A 16,384-nucleotide genomic window follows, 5' to 3' on the forward strand; every position below is an offset into this window, starting at 1 on the left:
TTTTGAGTTTGATCTATATTAATCAGCCTCTAGAAATCCATTTTTGCAGACAGCCTTGAAGCTGACAAGAAAACTGACAGGACATTAGTAGCTATGTTCTCTCCTAGCAGTTACTTGTGTCAGAAATGAGGCAGGCCTGCTCGCCAGCCAAGAGCCACCTCTCACAGCAGACCTGAGGAATTAATTCAACATGGTTGTACAAACACAAAGGTTTCGAACAACCACACTATTTTTGTTTGCTGCTTTCTCTACCTGGAAATCAGCTTTTACAGAATCAAAAATTATCTTTTCAAATATTTCTCACAGCCATGCTAAGCTAGGCACAATGAAAGGGATAAAGAGTCCCTACCTAAGCCTCTGAGACCTCATACCTCCTGTCCTTCACTTTACACCCCGTATATTCTGTATCAACCTAACAGCCCCCTTTTCTAAAATAAAGGGCTTATAACAGCACTCACCATATGCACACTTCCCACTCCATATTGCTTTTACCCCCCTGGACACACAGGCCAACAGACACACCACCTCCACTTTAATGCAGCCCAAGCAGGCCTCAGCTGGTGCAAACTGGCTTTTTTGCTGGATGGGAGCAGGTGCCTCTTGCAGAGACAGGGGGGGCATGGCAACACCACAGGTGTTTTTTCCAGGTCTCTGCCCAAGTTTGCAAGGAAGCAAAATCTCTCTGGTCAGGCCTTCACCCTCACTGCTGCCCCAGTAGTCACACAGCTGCAGTGGCTCTTCAAAAGAGTACCCAGTATCTGCTGTATGGGCAGCTACTTTATCTCTCTTCTAAAACCAGTTTTGTTTTGGTATTTTTTTCCCTCAGAAACAGTGTTCTACAAATTACCACAAAGAGCAAATACCAACTTGCTTGAGAGCAAACAAAACATTTTTAAAATCAATTCTTAGCCTCTAGGATGGCATCTGACAGTTGCAGTCATCTTTGCAAGTACCAAAGCTTGAATTTTAGGCACTTGGGTTCAAAGTCTTGTAAACAGCACTTTTTTTCCCTGCTCCTCAGTCCATTGATTCCCAAAGGATGCACTCCTCCCAAATTCTTTCATTCCTCACTATTCAGAACACATCTTCGAACAAGGAGTGTCTAAATGGGTAGGGACTGCACATACTACAGTGAGATCTTATCTGGCCCCAAGTAGTGATGTGTGTAATCATCATGTCACAACAACTGTATTATAGCAAAATACCCACACTTTTCCTTTTTTTCCAGAACAGTCTATCTGACTTTGTGTCAGAAATGTGTTGTTATACTTTGATGAGCAAGTTTTCCAATTATTGTTCTGAATAATGTGACATAATTGAATTTTGCATTTCTGATGAAAGTTAACTGTGATGGAACCAGAAAAAGATGTTTATTTTCATAAACCCATATGCAGGTCTTCCTTGATATGATATTAGGTTATTAGTACTAGTACTAGCAGCAAACCTTAAAATTAACCACGTGCACTGCTAAAAAAGAAATTAGTAAACACCATGAGTTAAATCACTTGATAGTAAGCTGCTTTAACAATGATAGCAAAATTAATTGTAACAAAACAATACTTCCTGTTGTTTATTAGATAATGTAAGAATGAAATATACAGTACACAAAATTAATATCAAAATGTTCACATGATTGATTTTAACAATGTTTTTCTTTGGATTAACTGCAGATAAGCAGGTTTTTAAGAAGTTATGCTGAGATGTATTTTCTATGATAGGATCTGAAGTATATCACACTATGTGCTGTCTACAAGTTTAATCTACAGAATTAAAGTAGTGAATTTTTGCTGGATCTTGGTGGCATCTGTTGGAAAAGAACAGCAACATCAGCTTAGAGGAGAAAGATGTTAGCTCATTACAGTAAAATGCTGATTTTCATAAGCATAATTTCTTTTGAAATTTCAAACCTTACAATTGTCCATTTTCAATATCCAATCCTTGCCATAAAAAGTTTCATGCTACTATACTGGTGACAAAGATTTTCAACTTTTTCTTTTCAGATGGATATGTAATCCTCTGTTTTCTTTTCCGGATGAATTTTCATATCTTTAAAATTAATTTTGAACAAAGTTCATTCTCCTAAAGAAACACTTGAAATATGGTGTATACTTCTAAGCTGAGTGTTTTCATTTTTAGGTATATGTACATAAAGGAATGTAAAATAGTTTCAATTTCTTAAGTCTGTGTATTTTCAGTTTATGTCATATTGTTTAGCAGAAAGATAAAGTGACTATAGTAATGACTGATCTAGATAGCCTAAAGACAGTTTATCTGTTCCATCCATTACATTTTGCCATAATGCTTTTCACTACAGTACAAAATACTCTAGAAAAAAAAATGAAATTATTACCAGGGAATATAACATGCAGTTATCAGTACTGAATACATCCCTCATAAAAGAGCTATTTAATTGAATTTCTCCTACGTGTTCTGCTTTATAAAAGGAATATGATTTAAACTGAAAATTCTTCTTGTATTATCCAAAAAATTTTTCTTAATAGACACTGAATGTACTTGCACAATTGCAATGCATTCAAAATAGTGAACTGCTGCCAGATAAGCTGGTTAATGATTTAAAACAGGAATGGATGCCTGACAAAAAGTAGGCCAGCCTTCTAGAACAAAACAGATGGTGTTCTTGCTCTTGAGGTGTCTCTAATGTAAATCACTAATTCACCTTTTAAGTTGGCACATATCACAAGAACTCTTAAAACAATTCCTGTGAAATGAATGTGAAGACAAATCAAAAATCAAATGTCATAAAACCATTCTTCAGAAATTTAGAAAGTAACTTTTTTTAAAAAATCTCATAGCTTTAAACCAGTAAAATTCAGTGCATTGGTTATGTATTTGTAATAGATAAACTATTCAAATTAGCTTATTCTGGGAACAGCTGGACTTGCTGTTTTCTTTCCTTTTATGTTTAAGACCATTGGCAAGAACAATCTGTAGGCTCTTGGATTGAATAGCTGACCCAGGTTGAATTACTAGTGCAATACAATTGCACAGTTCGTCTCTGCAGTCCAAGCTCCCTGCAGCATTTGCAGAATCTTGCGTATGTGTTGATGTTGTAGTTGTAAATGCTTGCAGAGGGGCACTTTCCATCACATGAAACAATGTTCACCTGGTAACAAACATGAAGAATAGTCAGAAAATTGGAACAGCTAGAAAAGAGAGTCAGGGGTTCTCACGTCCAAATATATTAGGCACTCAAATCCAATGGCAAAGCAATGAAATATTTACAAGTATTTGCTCTAGCCCCTTGTGAAATTCCACTATGTCTGAGTAAGAAACTCTGAAGCATGTTGCCCAGACAGGTCTTAATTTTTATCTTCCTGAGATTAATGATGACTTTCCTGTCAATTTCAGTACCAGTAGATTTTAGCCATTACAGACACAAAGAAACAATTTCAGCTTTGAATTTTACAGTATTTGTAACAACCGTGACTTGGACATAGCACTACATGTTCTGTCCACAACTGCCTACAGTGTTAAATTCAGTGATGTACTGATGTAGTGTTGCTATACTGGTATCAGTAAGGAGTAAATAAGAAATCAATCCTTTGGCGAGCCAAGGAGGATTATTACTAGTGATACCACCACTGTATTACAGACTGTAACAGAAACAGCCATATAAACTGGTATTTTTTTTCAGATTTAATAGTCAGGATTTGCATTTCTGTTCAGTGAGACACTGAGTCTAGATTTCCTGGCTGCTCAACAGTTTACTCTGCAAAACATACTCTCAGAGTCATTTTAGAGGTTACAGCTGTTTCCCTATACTCTTTTATTACAGCTTTTCCAGGCGCTCTTACACATCTCACATGAGATGTCTGTCTGCACCCTTGCTGCTGCTCTCACTGCCCAGCAGGACATTGTTGGTGTCCTCCTACAGTAAATCCTTTAGTAGGCACACAAATAGTGCCTCATTCTTCCTACACATTTCACAATACGCTCATGTCTTAAAAAAACCTTCAGGACCCAAGATTACTTTCTTCATGAAGTTGGCATTTAAGTACTTGCCCTAGACAAATGGAAAAATTAAACATATCTGCAGCCATTTTAACTGTAGCATGTCATTGGCAAGATTCGGTCCTATCAGTTAATTTGCATATAATAATTGCATTATAGGGTGAACTGAGACCTTGGATTTGCACTAAATCAGCACACACCTAAATGCATACGAAAGCAGAAATCACATCCTGCTTTTTCTAATTGCTTGAGAACATAATTGCTGAGAATGTAGGGAAACATAAAAACAGCTCTATGAAATTAGAAACCTCGGTCTCTGAGAGACACACAATTAGCCTTGTGGAATTTGTGTTCACTTTCTTCCTCCTTTTTATTCCTCATATTTTTTCCCTTCTATTAAAAGAAACCATGGTAGTGATTTACTTACTGGTGTGTTACTCCTGCAGTCATTCTTGCGGATAGTCATCCTGACGGTCACCTTTTTACAGAATTTTCCATCTTCCTTACCTGCAAAATGGGAATTGATTGAAAAATATCAGCCCAAAATTCTAAACATTTCAGAGACAAGAACATTCCTGGATGTTTTATGGAGTCAAGAGATACAACAAAGTAAATGCCCAATATATCACTGCACATACAAAACCTCCGTGAAGCGATACTCGCTACACATTGTATCCTTTTAAAGTGATTCTATTTCATACATTCAAGCACGGTCTCCTCATATCTCCACTAACAATTATAAAAGGTTCATTCTTCACTCAGAAGCCTTTTAAGAGTAAGTCCACTGTGGTTAAAAAAATTTTGTAAAACTGATCAACCATTCTTGTAAGAAGAATTACTGTTTCTATCAAATAACTTTAACACTTTAAGAGCAGTAATTGCATTCCAGTGGAATAAACAAAGTTTTAAATGAACACTTAAAAGCAGAATCTGATGAAGAACAGGGCTTCAGGGGCTTTACATTTCTGTATGCTTTCTATCAAATAAGAAAAAGAACACCAGTGAAAAAATTATTTTTTTATTGATATTTTTGTTAGCATTATTTCCACAATTTTTCTCACAGAAGTATGTACAAAGTATATGGATTGAGTAAAAAAGATAAAAAGAAAAATTGTAATTGAATAAGAGGAGTTAAACTTAATTTAAGAAGATAATCCTGAACTTTTGAAGAAAAGCAAAGAAGTTCAGTATAAAGGTCAGTTGGTGGAGATCAGAAAGTACAATATCTTCTTACGATGATCCTCTCTATGCCGTAGAAACTGCATCACTCTGCAGACCTGTAAGAGAAATGAATAATCCATTCCATTACAACAGCTTTCACAGTTTCACAGCACATTTTACACCCCATGATGCTGTTCCACACGACTCTCCACTTACAGAGCTGCAGCCAAGAAATCCAAAGATGTTGACAAAAGGTAAATACTGTGAGTTCCAGAAAAGCAAGGGCAGTGAAAGACTCATTCGTTTGGTCAATACCCAATGCTGAACTGTGACTGCAGTTAATTACATCTTGATGTACAACATCCAGTTCCTTGCTCTAATCACTGTCAAACCAGATAATATTGCTTCTCAGAGAGAAACATTTTGTGGCTTTTCTGTTGCTTTTTTGTTGATTTTGTTTTGGTTTTAACCATATAAACCTGCTACTGTTTCTAGACATATCTGAAGTTTCTAGAATATGAAAGGACAACAGTGAATCTATGTGGAAGAAAATAATCTACAATCAGAAATGTCTGGTTACTGCTTGACTATCACTGAATTACACTTGCTTAGGGAGAAAGTAAATTGAGAAATGAAGAAAAAATAATTGTTTTTAAAAATAAAAAACTTACCATTGTTTCATGTCTCTCAGAGTTGTATTTACTTCCTTTCTTCGTCTACATTTTACTTGGTGTGTAGGATGGAAAATTCAGAGCAGCTGCAGCTATAACTTCATCCAGGGTATAGTAAGAGTACATCATATCTCAAATAAATGAATATATAATGTATTTCATGCATATACTTTAATGTCTGGTGGCTTTAAATGAGCCCTACAACATGATATACTTTTCCATGTCCAACTTTAAATCATGTGAGCATCTCTATGTGTTGTGTTATGAGATTCCTTTTTACAGTTTGTGTGGTCAAAACCCCTTGCTTGATTTTAGGTTCTCACATAACACCTTTGTGATTTAAAATGATGTCAATATGAAATATAGATTTCAATATAGTACTCCTAGAGTCATGAGTGTAATTTATTGAAGGATATATCAATCAGTGATTTACAAAATTACAGTCAGCAAAATTTCTCTTACAAAAATAGAGCAATATCTCTACAAAATAAATGTCAAAACAATTGCATTCATACCATGTTACAAATTAAAAAATTATCATGCTCTGTGGAAAGCAAACTCTCAATTTTCATGCAGTAAATGCATTTTTCTGCATTTTCAGTATACTGTCCTAACTACAGTTAGGAAAGAAACTGCTTGCTACTTCTACTGTGTATGCCACTGGAAGCAAAACTATATGATATATCATCTGCAAAAATGTTTTCCTATAATAAGCTTTAACAAGCAAAGCCATTAGTCTCTATGTTCTAAAGCACTGTAACCAATGGAATTAGCTTATATTTTTTAATGTGTAAATTTTATACATGCAGCAAGCTAAACACTATGCAAGTGCTTTCTACCAACAGTACATTGTTGGCTAACAACAATGCACCGCCCACACAGTGCAAAATGGAAATCAAAAGAAAACCAAAACGTGAGCCACTCTGAACCATGAGCAGTTATACTACACTGCAGCTTTTGGCGTAATTGGGTAACATGAGGCCTGATGCTCCTATCAGGGAGTACATCGTTGGAAATCAACAATGAAGCTGTTTGGGTTGGTCCTACTTATTTCCAAGAAAATGTACCTGTGTTACAGCTAGCATAAGCTGTAGTAGTGACTGGGCTAACAGAGAATGGGAAGAGCACTGACACTGAAGAACCTGGTAAGAATATTACATGTTGAACAGAGTACATGTTACAGAGGATTCCCTATCAGTATGAAGCATTTTGGAGTTGTAAGATCCAGCATATTTGAGAAAAGAATTCAACTTTAAAATGTCTGTGTATTACAGGATCACAGAATAGCTGAAGTTAGAAGGGACGTCTGGAGATCATCTGGTCCCAGCTCAAGCAGGGATCACTGTGCCAGCAGTTCAGGACCATGTCCAGGTACTACTTGCATCGCTAAGCCTAATGTCAAACCAGGAAGAATCCGATCTATGCTTATAGAACTAAGAGATTCTGGTAACCCAAATTAGAATTGTCCTTGGGGGTTACAAGAAAGAAATATTATAATTTCGTCTGAGAAGTGTTTGTAAAAACTCTCTATGTTTTGATGGAATTCTTGTGACTTAATTTTCAAACACGACTTAAAGCAAAAATTACAAACGTGTCTAATGATAAAGTACTTCAACAGAAAACAACCTGATAACCCTTTTCATAAAACACACTGTTACAGTTGACTAACAGCTCTGATGCTAGATCTGTTCAGAGTCAGAATGATATGATTCAGAGGCACTGTGTTGTCTATAAACAGGTGTGAAATCTAAACTGTATGAATCTTGTAAAACTTGTAAATGCATCTCAGAAGTCACTGCCTTTTTCAAGGATTTGATTTTACTTTGTGATGCATGCCCCAGATTAATGACTTACTTTGTCTTAAATAATTAAGAATGTGGTTATGATCTTTCTCTAAGGATAGTAGCAAGATCATCTGTCTTGCTGAAATGGATTTTTAACAGTCTTAAATTGTTCAGAAGATAGTTTATAGAGCTGCTAAGGCATTGAAGGGTAATGTCAGATAATCAAAAACTAATCTCAAAGAACCTGTGGAGAATAGGCTACAGAACTAGGGCAAGTGCTTGAAACAGTTTGATCAGAGTGAAAAAGCATGAAGAGATATCACCATTCCTGTGCAGTGATAAGGAGCTGGGGAAAACATATAAATCTTCCACAGTTTCAACAACTTTAGTAGTACAAAAAGTAATTTGTAATGAATAACACCAAGCAGTGCCTCACACTTGGCAACATGTATCCTATTGTAGTTACTGTGCACGTGGTACTGTACCTGATAGTCATGATTGTTCAAATCCCACCCCACCCAGCAGGAAATATTTGCAGTTTACTCCAGCTTTCTCTCACATTTTACTTTCTACTACCTTAAGCCTTCAGGTCACTATTCCTGCCACTTATGCAAATGAAGTGAGATTTTTACACCTTTTAAAGATAATATGACACTGGCCAGTATGAAATCTCGTTTTCTGTAACTTATAATATTGACAGCTTCAAGTATTTGAGCTCAAATTCTTCAAATTAGGTACCTGCCTCAGGCGAAGTTATCCATGAAATTGACCAGAATTTTTCAGCTATCAACCAGAGTGCTAAGAAAAAACATACCTAGGTCTTGATTTGCATTAACAATTAGCATATTTCAAACCTATTCTGTAGAGAATGATTTTCTGTTTTCCAGAGAACCTTTAATAGCTCTCAAAGAAGTAAAAACATATCCTGGTGATCAAGTAAGTGGGATTTTTTAATTGTAAGGTCTTTTAAAAGATTATGCCTGAAAACATCTGAACAATGTCTATAAATGGAAGCTAAGAATATTATTGCAACCAGTTAATTATTTACAGTATTAACTTATAAACTGCATAGATCAATCTTGTTTTTTACTAAATACGAAGATATAAATGTAGATGAAGAAAGTTTTAAGGTGCCTTCCAAAATACTAATATTTTGAGGAATTTTACATGAAAACTACAAAAAAATCAGGGTAGCAATTTTAGTACAGGGAAGGAGTAAACCTTTCAATGTTGAACTACTTGCTTCTGATTTAACTCCACCACTTTCACCAGCATTCACAAGAAAAAAAAAACTGGAAGAAACGCAGCCTTTAAGATCGATGAATTAAGCTTTCATGTAGAAAAGCATTTACCTTATTTCTAAGGTAACAAGAAACCAGACAGACTTGTGAAGCAGAAAGTGTCATTAATCACTTACATGTTTTGCAGCATCCTTCTAAGAATGGTACAACATAGCCTCCAACCTGGCCAAGAGAGAAATAAAGAGAAAAGGAAAAATATTTTTTTCCCAAATACTAATTCTGATATATCTTCATTATTAGAAATATCTTCTAGATAAAGCTCTGCAAAATTATTCAGGCAAATGCAGCACTCTGATGAACAGGTGAAGGTGAACAGGCTGTAAGTGATCAAACCTGCCTGTTTTAACACAAGTGTATATTAAAGTGGTTGTCACTGAATGCCACTGTACATCGCCAGCCACAAAAATGCCACATTCGGAGAGGTAATGGCTATATTAAGTGTTACTCCAGCATGGGTTACCTAAAGTAAACCCCTGGCTTCTTGCAGAGGACATGTTGACAATCACAAAATAATTAATTTGAATTTAAAGCAGGAAAAAAATCTCATCTAAATGAGAAGCCACACGCTCCCCATATTGGAGTATCATGGCAGTCTTCCGTGCTGTAAGCATGAAGCCTCCCATAGAGTACTGTGGGAAGAAGTGCAGCTTTTTAAAAAGTTCTCTCAGGATTACATTGAAGCAGAGTCTGAAAAGCTATGAAGATTTATATCTCTGCCTTAACTTTTTTAGTTTGCCTAGAACAGCTAAAGGTTTTCACTAGCTTTGCAGCCAAGGCTCTCTGAAGAACCAATCCATCACAAGGAAGAACTACAACTACCTAGTTCCGTTAGGATTGTTCCCTGTTTGTGTACCATAATTCATTAAGGAAAGTATCCTCACATCCACATGTGAATTACAGAGAGCAATATGAAATTGCTCCCCACATGCACTTCCTGGCACTTAGTCTAATTTAATTTTGCAAATTCAAATACAGCTTTTGCTTCTCCAAATCTAGTCCACAAAACCTTATGCTCACAGTAGAAAAGATCATCATGCTCAATCTTTCCTTTTCTTCAATGTTTTCGACCACTGTAATGAATCAAATCACCATATGCAGAAAATCATTTATAAAGGAGAAGTCCATCCCAGAAAAGCATCCAAGTTCAGACAGCTGTATGAGGACTAGCTTGATATTACAAAGTTTTATGCAAAAAATTAAAATAATTCCAAGAACAGGAAGAATTCTCTCCATCTCTGTAGCTGGACAGTCTGGTGGCACAATATATGTGTACAGTTAGAGCTTTTCATCTTCAAGTGTCTGGTAAAAAATGCAGGCATTGCAAGAATTTATTTCTCTCTTCTTGAGTTAAAAATGTCTTTTTTCAGCGTGAATCTTTTCACGCAAACAAAATCATAGCTGGAATGCAAACAGTGAATTGAGAACTGACCTTCACACACTCAGTTTCATTAAAGGGTGGGCAGCCGACTGAAGAGGAAACCAGAACTGGTCCTATTGCTGTGTTAGTGCATTCATATCTGATGCAGTTTGAAATCCAAACAGTACCAGGCTGTTAAAAATTGTAAACCAGAGTCTTTACTCAGCAACTCAGAAAAAGCAGTATTTTAACTATTTATTATAAAATTCCATAGAATATGAACTCATCTGAACCAAAAGTAATACTTACAGCAAAATATGATGTAGACAAACATTAAAGTACAGAGCTTAAGTCCACTAAACATCTAATGTTAAGCAAGTTCTAAAATAGTCAAGTTGTCGATAATTCTCTGATATCCCTTACTCTTTGTAGACAGCTTTATAAATTAAACCAAAAAATTAATGTTATCTACATGCAAATAAATCTGCTCTTTGCACATTTTATATGGCAATGCATATGCAGTAGCTCACTTTTTTTTGTTTACTTCTGAATCTTTTGAGGGAGTGAGATGCATAAATTTACCTTAAAATTGGAAACTGTGCCATTGCTGAAAGTGTGGAGACAAGACAAGTTCTTACAGCTACCACAGCAAGTTGTTAAATCTTTTGGAGGCTGATAGACTTGGTTCTGCCAAAATCAAACAGATTATTCCTTGCATGAAACAATCTTGCAGCACAACTGTAATAGGTAGGTATCTTATTGTAGGGATTTTAAAAAATACTTTCAAAACCACACAGCTTACATTTGAACACATTGTACGTTCACGAAGCTTTATAGAAAGACCTAAGATCTAATTGAAATTAAAGAGAAGTTCCAACTCTGAGAGAATGAACTGGTCTTTCTATCATTTTCAAATGCAAGTCTGACAGCTTACTTCAACCACCACTGAAGTTCTGAGGTTTTACACACTAGACACAGTATGTACATTATTAGAGAAAGTACTATATATAATATTCCCATGGTAATGCATCATACTTTGTAAGAAGACACGATATGATTGATTTTGTAAAATGGTTTGCACCACAATTAGAATTATTCTTCCATTAATAATTATTCTCTTCCCAATTCTTATTCTAATGTGCTGACAGGTGTTTGTATCAGTATAATTTCATATATATGTATAATTTTCATATAATGCAGTTATACAGGGATGCTATACATACAAGTGGCAGTATGCTATTAGCCCAAGGTGACAGTATTCTGTATACATGTGTTTGTATAAGATCTATATGGGGGAAGGAGTGGGAAACAGCGAAGGGAGTGAGACTTCTATAACCTTGTATCAGAAGTGCGGTAGCACATTGTTAGAGATGCTCATAGTTACTTACTTTGTTTTTCCTATGACTGTAACCTACTCAACAAAACCCAACAAAATGTAGTTAGTCAAACCGGTCACAATATACGTATCTAAAATTCTGAATTTCTTACAGCTTTGCACTTGACAGCACAATCAATTGAGGACGTGTTTATCCGGTAGTATTTTGTGGAGGGATCAACAATATCTGTACAATGAGAAATATGGCAAATGCCGTCGGCACTGTGTTCTACAATTTTCTGTCCAGGAAGCAGTACGCCTCTCTCATTACTCAGGCAAACTTTGTCTCTTACTACAAGAAAACACAAAATAAACAGCATACTCAGAACATGGAGTGTGGTATCAAAACTGTTACAAAAATGTTTCAAACACTAAACCAGGAATGGAAAAAGCTGCTCTAGTACTTTAAGAATTATAGGTCAGATTTTCAAATACAGATTTTTGATGGTAGTCTGATGCTTCACTACAATTGCTGAATTATTTCAAATATACCATGCGTGAAATGTAATACATACATAATACTCTATTATTTGCAACGCCAAAATGACAGTGCAGTCTCTTCACTGATTTGTTTTATAAGGCTACTTTAGAATAAGAAATGTACCTGAGAAATATCGATTTCTCCCCATGGATTACTGAGGGCACAGCTCAGAAGTATACATCATTGTTGCAGAAATCTAGGCAAGGACAATCCCAACACTATTTGGCAATTGGTGCCCTACAGGAATTAATTTTTCCTGGCTTTTCTCAGACTCTACTGGGCGAGGTCTAAGATGCATTTACATGGTGCTGAATGCTCTCCTTGATATTGTAAGCACATAAGCACACCTACCAGCTCCTGAGAAGTCACGTAATGGGTTAGTGGGACTCTTCCTTATGTGCAAATTGAGAGTGTGTTCTAGTTTCTTGCTGGAGTTCTCACTCCAGCTCAGCAATATGGAGACTGCTTAGTCAACACCACCCAACTTTCCAAAGACTCTTCTGTGCTATTTCCCTTCACAGGAACTAACAGAATATAAGGACGGGCCCTAATCAACAGAGTATTTAGTGAAGAGTCTTATCTTCTTACCTTTTCTTACACCATTTATGAATTAGTCAATTCTTTGCAGTGCCATGCTCAATGTGAACATCCAATTTATAATTCCTAATTTACCTTAGCACTTGAAATTGTATTTCTTTGAATTACATTCTTTTCTGACTTACCACATTTGTATTTCACACAGTTACAGATATTTTCTGTACTGTTCTGAAATTGTTCATCTATCTGAAGTTTCTGCCCCTAAGTGTATAAAAGCAGAAAAGAGAGAGAAGTGAAACAACAGTGTTTTCTTAGCTGTACAATGTTTTCTATTAAACACCTTTCCTTCAGGACTTAAGTAGCAGTATCTCCTGCTCTTAGAAACCCATTCTGAATTCACTTCCATCACCCACAGGGATATTTAATTTACTAATAGCCAAATGAGAGGGGTTCTTTTTACACCTGAAAAATGGGAATGATGGTTTGGTGTCAGTAGAGCAGGCACTCAGGACAGAAAAGACTAAGGCAAGCCAACAATGAAATGCAATGGCCAGCCTTTGTACAGAAATCTCCATGCAGTGTGGAGTGCATTCATTCAGGGAATACCGTAATGGATGTAAATAGCATTACAATAGCACAGCCTTTTATTGTTTATATGTATGCCCAGAGCTTCATCTATGAAATGAAAACACTAACAAGAAGTTCACTTACAAACCATTTTAAAGTTTCTCTGTAAAATAAATGCACTGTATCCAATTCCTTCCTAGGGCTAAATTTTTTATAAGTTATTGCAATATTATTTTAAAGGTAAAATAATGACAACCAACATCAAAGCATATCCAGTACTGAGAACCTAACCCAGCAACGCTAATAAGCATTTTTGTAATGCAGAACAAGTCACAATGAAATACAGTTTAAAAGTTCTGCCTCATCAGCATGGTATATGTTAACATGCTCACCATAACAAACATTAACAAAACACTGATGCTTTAAAGTACTTATTTCTGACAATTTAAAACCCAAATTTTATCCTTCGGTCCATGAAAGCAGTTTCACTCTACAAATACTTCAGGGCAGGTTACAGTCATAAACTCCCCATCCCCTCCCCTCTCTATAAATTCTATACAGCATTTTATCCTCCAAGATATTTAATCAGCTTCTTAAAAATGGATATATCTTCTTGTAGAGCATTTTTAAAAAAATATAATAACATGGTATTTTTTTTTCACTGATAAAAATACTAGCAGGATACTAATAAATAGATTTGCTAATAAATTGATACAAGAATACTGAAAAAGAAGAGTAATTTCATACCAGTTTGCACTGAGGTTTGGGGATCGTTTCACATGCACATTCTAAAACAAAATACAATTACAGCAATAATAGTTTAGATATATGCTATTTGCTTAAAACAGAGTATCAGAGATAATGGATTTACAAGTTATCACTGAAGGAATTCTGCTGGCTTTTGAAATGTATCCATCTGGGGAGTCCAGAATTATGTTTGATATCTATTCCATCCTTAAAATTAATACCAGATTCTATGACTATCTTTATTTATTACAATTTACAGCACTATCAGCTGCAGTACACCTGAACAGTTTAAAGAAAGAAAAACATGATCATTCTAGCCACTAGCCTCCTCGCAGTGATGACAATCATTACAATCATTATACAGCAATGGAGAATTATGTATGATACCCTTCCATCTTTATAAACTGGCAAATTTCTGTCCTGTGAACTTCATCTTTTTTGTAAGCCAGAAATAATTTACTAACTAACAAAATTTTCAAGATTCTCTAGTCAACCTTTTTGGACAGGCAAATTCTACAGCATTACAGTGACAGTCTTGCTCTCACCCTTGTGAAGCAAGAGAAAACAAAGCAGGCAGGCTAAAAAGTTCTGTACCATGAGACGACTCTTCTATATCATTTGTTCATGAGCAGATCACAATGGTATAGTTGGCTTAAACCAAACTTAAACCCTAGAGGCCAAAGTTCTTGTCAGTGTCTTATTGTCCAAGGAAACCAAAATGAAAATCAGTCATTTTACCACATGTCCGAAAGGGGCAGCAGTTCTCTGGACTCCATACCTCCACCAAAGACATGCCTAGCATACATTTGAAATCAGGACAACGATGTATTTCACAAACTAAAATGAAGGAAAAGAAAGACCAGTAAACATAAAGTTGTCATATTTTGATGAACTGAAATATGAATCAAGAGGTAGTAAATGACTTATAATAAATACTTTTAGAAAACAGCTTATACTTGAAAAGACTAATAATCAAAATTTCATTGATAGCCATCAGGTAATAGTAGCATGGAATAAAACTACACTATGCAAAGATTTAATACAGTTATAAATCTCCAGAATTTGGGGCCTGAAATTACTTATTTTTCTCCATGTTACATGTATCCAGTTAATGCTTGAGACACATGAAGTTTTCAAAGTAAAGATTATTTGTTCAGGACTATAGATGATAGCTTACTTATACCACAAGTGGAACTGCATCACTAATCCATCTCTTTTGGCCCTGAACATCCACACTACGTAATTCAACATGTTCTTTGTTTCTAAAATATCAAAATCAAGTCAAACTTACTACACTGGTATGTAGGGCAACACCTCTCTGTAGTGTTGCCATCCACAATAAGAACTTCTCCTTCTTGACATTTGGGTATTTGATCAGAGCAAGCCCCGCATGCTGGAGAAAATAATTATTTAAATCTAAAACATAGGAAGACATTTACTACTGCCTATGAAACATACCCTTAGTTTTCTCACAAACACATATGAAAGAACAGAGAAATTCTGCATTCATTCCCTATAGTCCCTATAAAAGAGGCTAATTTTCAGTGCAGTTTGCTTTCTCTTTGTCTCCTGTTATAAAGAATGAATATATTTTTCCTACACCAGATCAGAAAACCCAGGATTTTCTCTCCTTTTCTGTTATGAAAATTGTTGATAGACTTTCTGTCCTACCAAGTTACTCTGTTGTAGTGAGGAATATTCATCTGCTCAAATTTTAACTTGTATGAATTTACAGTCCTTTACAAAGGGCATCTCCAGTAATCCCTGTGTTATCGTCCCACTTGAAACCGTATGAAAACCACAATAGGTGCTTTTTGGCATGTACAGTGCAGACACTCATTATATCAAAAAAGAGACAAAAACATGCTGTGCAGACAGTGAGAAGAGCCAAACACTGCACATCACTACCACACAATCAAAGTGACTCCCCTGTTTACTGTAAATAACAGAAGTGTAATTTAAATTTTCCATTAACTTTTAAATATTTGCACATAGAAAAAGCTAAAATTTTTGCTGTTATTGACAACTTGTCCTTTGATTCACAGATACCTGTGTGCAAAAATAGAGTAAATTCAACAAGACTTTAGTATCACAAATCATACAGAAAACAACCTTATCGTAACATCAGAGCTCCAATAGTCATGTCAAAAAGCACAATTTAATTAAGTCATTGAAGGCCAAACATCAAAAGAACTGAACAAATTTGCGTAACACTCTCATATGGGTTATTTACCATTGAATAAGATGGGCCATAGCTGAGACAAGAGGATATAGGGAGCAAGAGCATATATAAATTCAGTCTTCTTTCAGATGAAATATTCAATCAGCTAGTTGATACACTGTACATGGATAGTCTCTCAAAAGCACTCAACTCTCTCATCCATGGACACCACCACCACTCCTCTATGTGACCCAAGAATACCACTCAGCC

At 35.7% G+C, this 16,384-nt stretch overlaps 1 protein-coding gene across 1 annotated transcript in view; it reads right to left on the reverse strand.

Moving 5' to 3' along the window:
- Positions 1-2,638: 2,638 nt before the first annotated feature.
- Positions 2,639-16,384, reverse strand: part of OTOG (otogelin) — a gene marked incomplete at its 5' end in the record, with an annotated part of 99,221 nt that continues 85,475 nt past the window's right edge. Inside the window, 10 exons of the mRNA XM_084263128.1 lie at positions 2,639-3,124; positions 4,400-4,479; positions 9,006-9,051; positions 10,319-10,438; positions 10,829-10,933; positions 11,735-11,913; positions 12,825-12,900; positions 13,954-13,994; positions 14,692-14,790; positions 15,245-15,346. Of these exons, the coding sequence (XP_084119254.1) occupies positions 2,924-3,124; positions 4,400-4,479; positions 9,006-9,051; positions 10,319-10,438; positions 10,829-10,933; positions 11,735-11,913; positions 12,825-12,900; positions 13,954-13,994; positions 14,692-14,790; positions 15,245-15,346 (1,049 nt within the window). The 3' untranslated portion in view covers positions 2,639-2,923. The remainder of the gene's footprint in view (positions 3,125-4,399; positions 4,480-9,005; positions 9,052-10,318; positions 10,439-10,828; positions 10,934-11,734; positions 11,914-12,824; positions 12,901-13,953; positions 13,995-14,691; positions 14,791-15,244; positions 15,347-16,384) is intronic.

The sequence above is a fragment of the Gallinula chloropus genome (genome assembly GCF_964237585.1).
Source record: "Gallinula chloropus genome assembly, chromosome: 4".
NCBI classification, from domain to species: Eukaryota; Metazoa; Chordata; class Aves; order Gruiformes; family Rallidae; genus Gallinula; species Gallinula chloropus.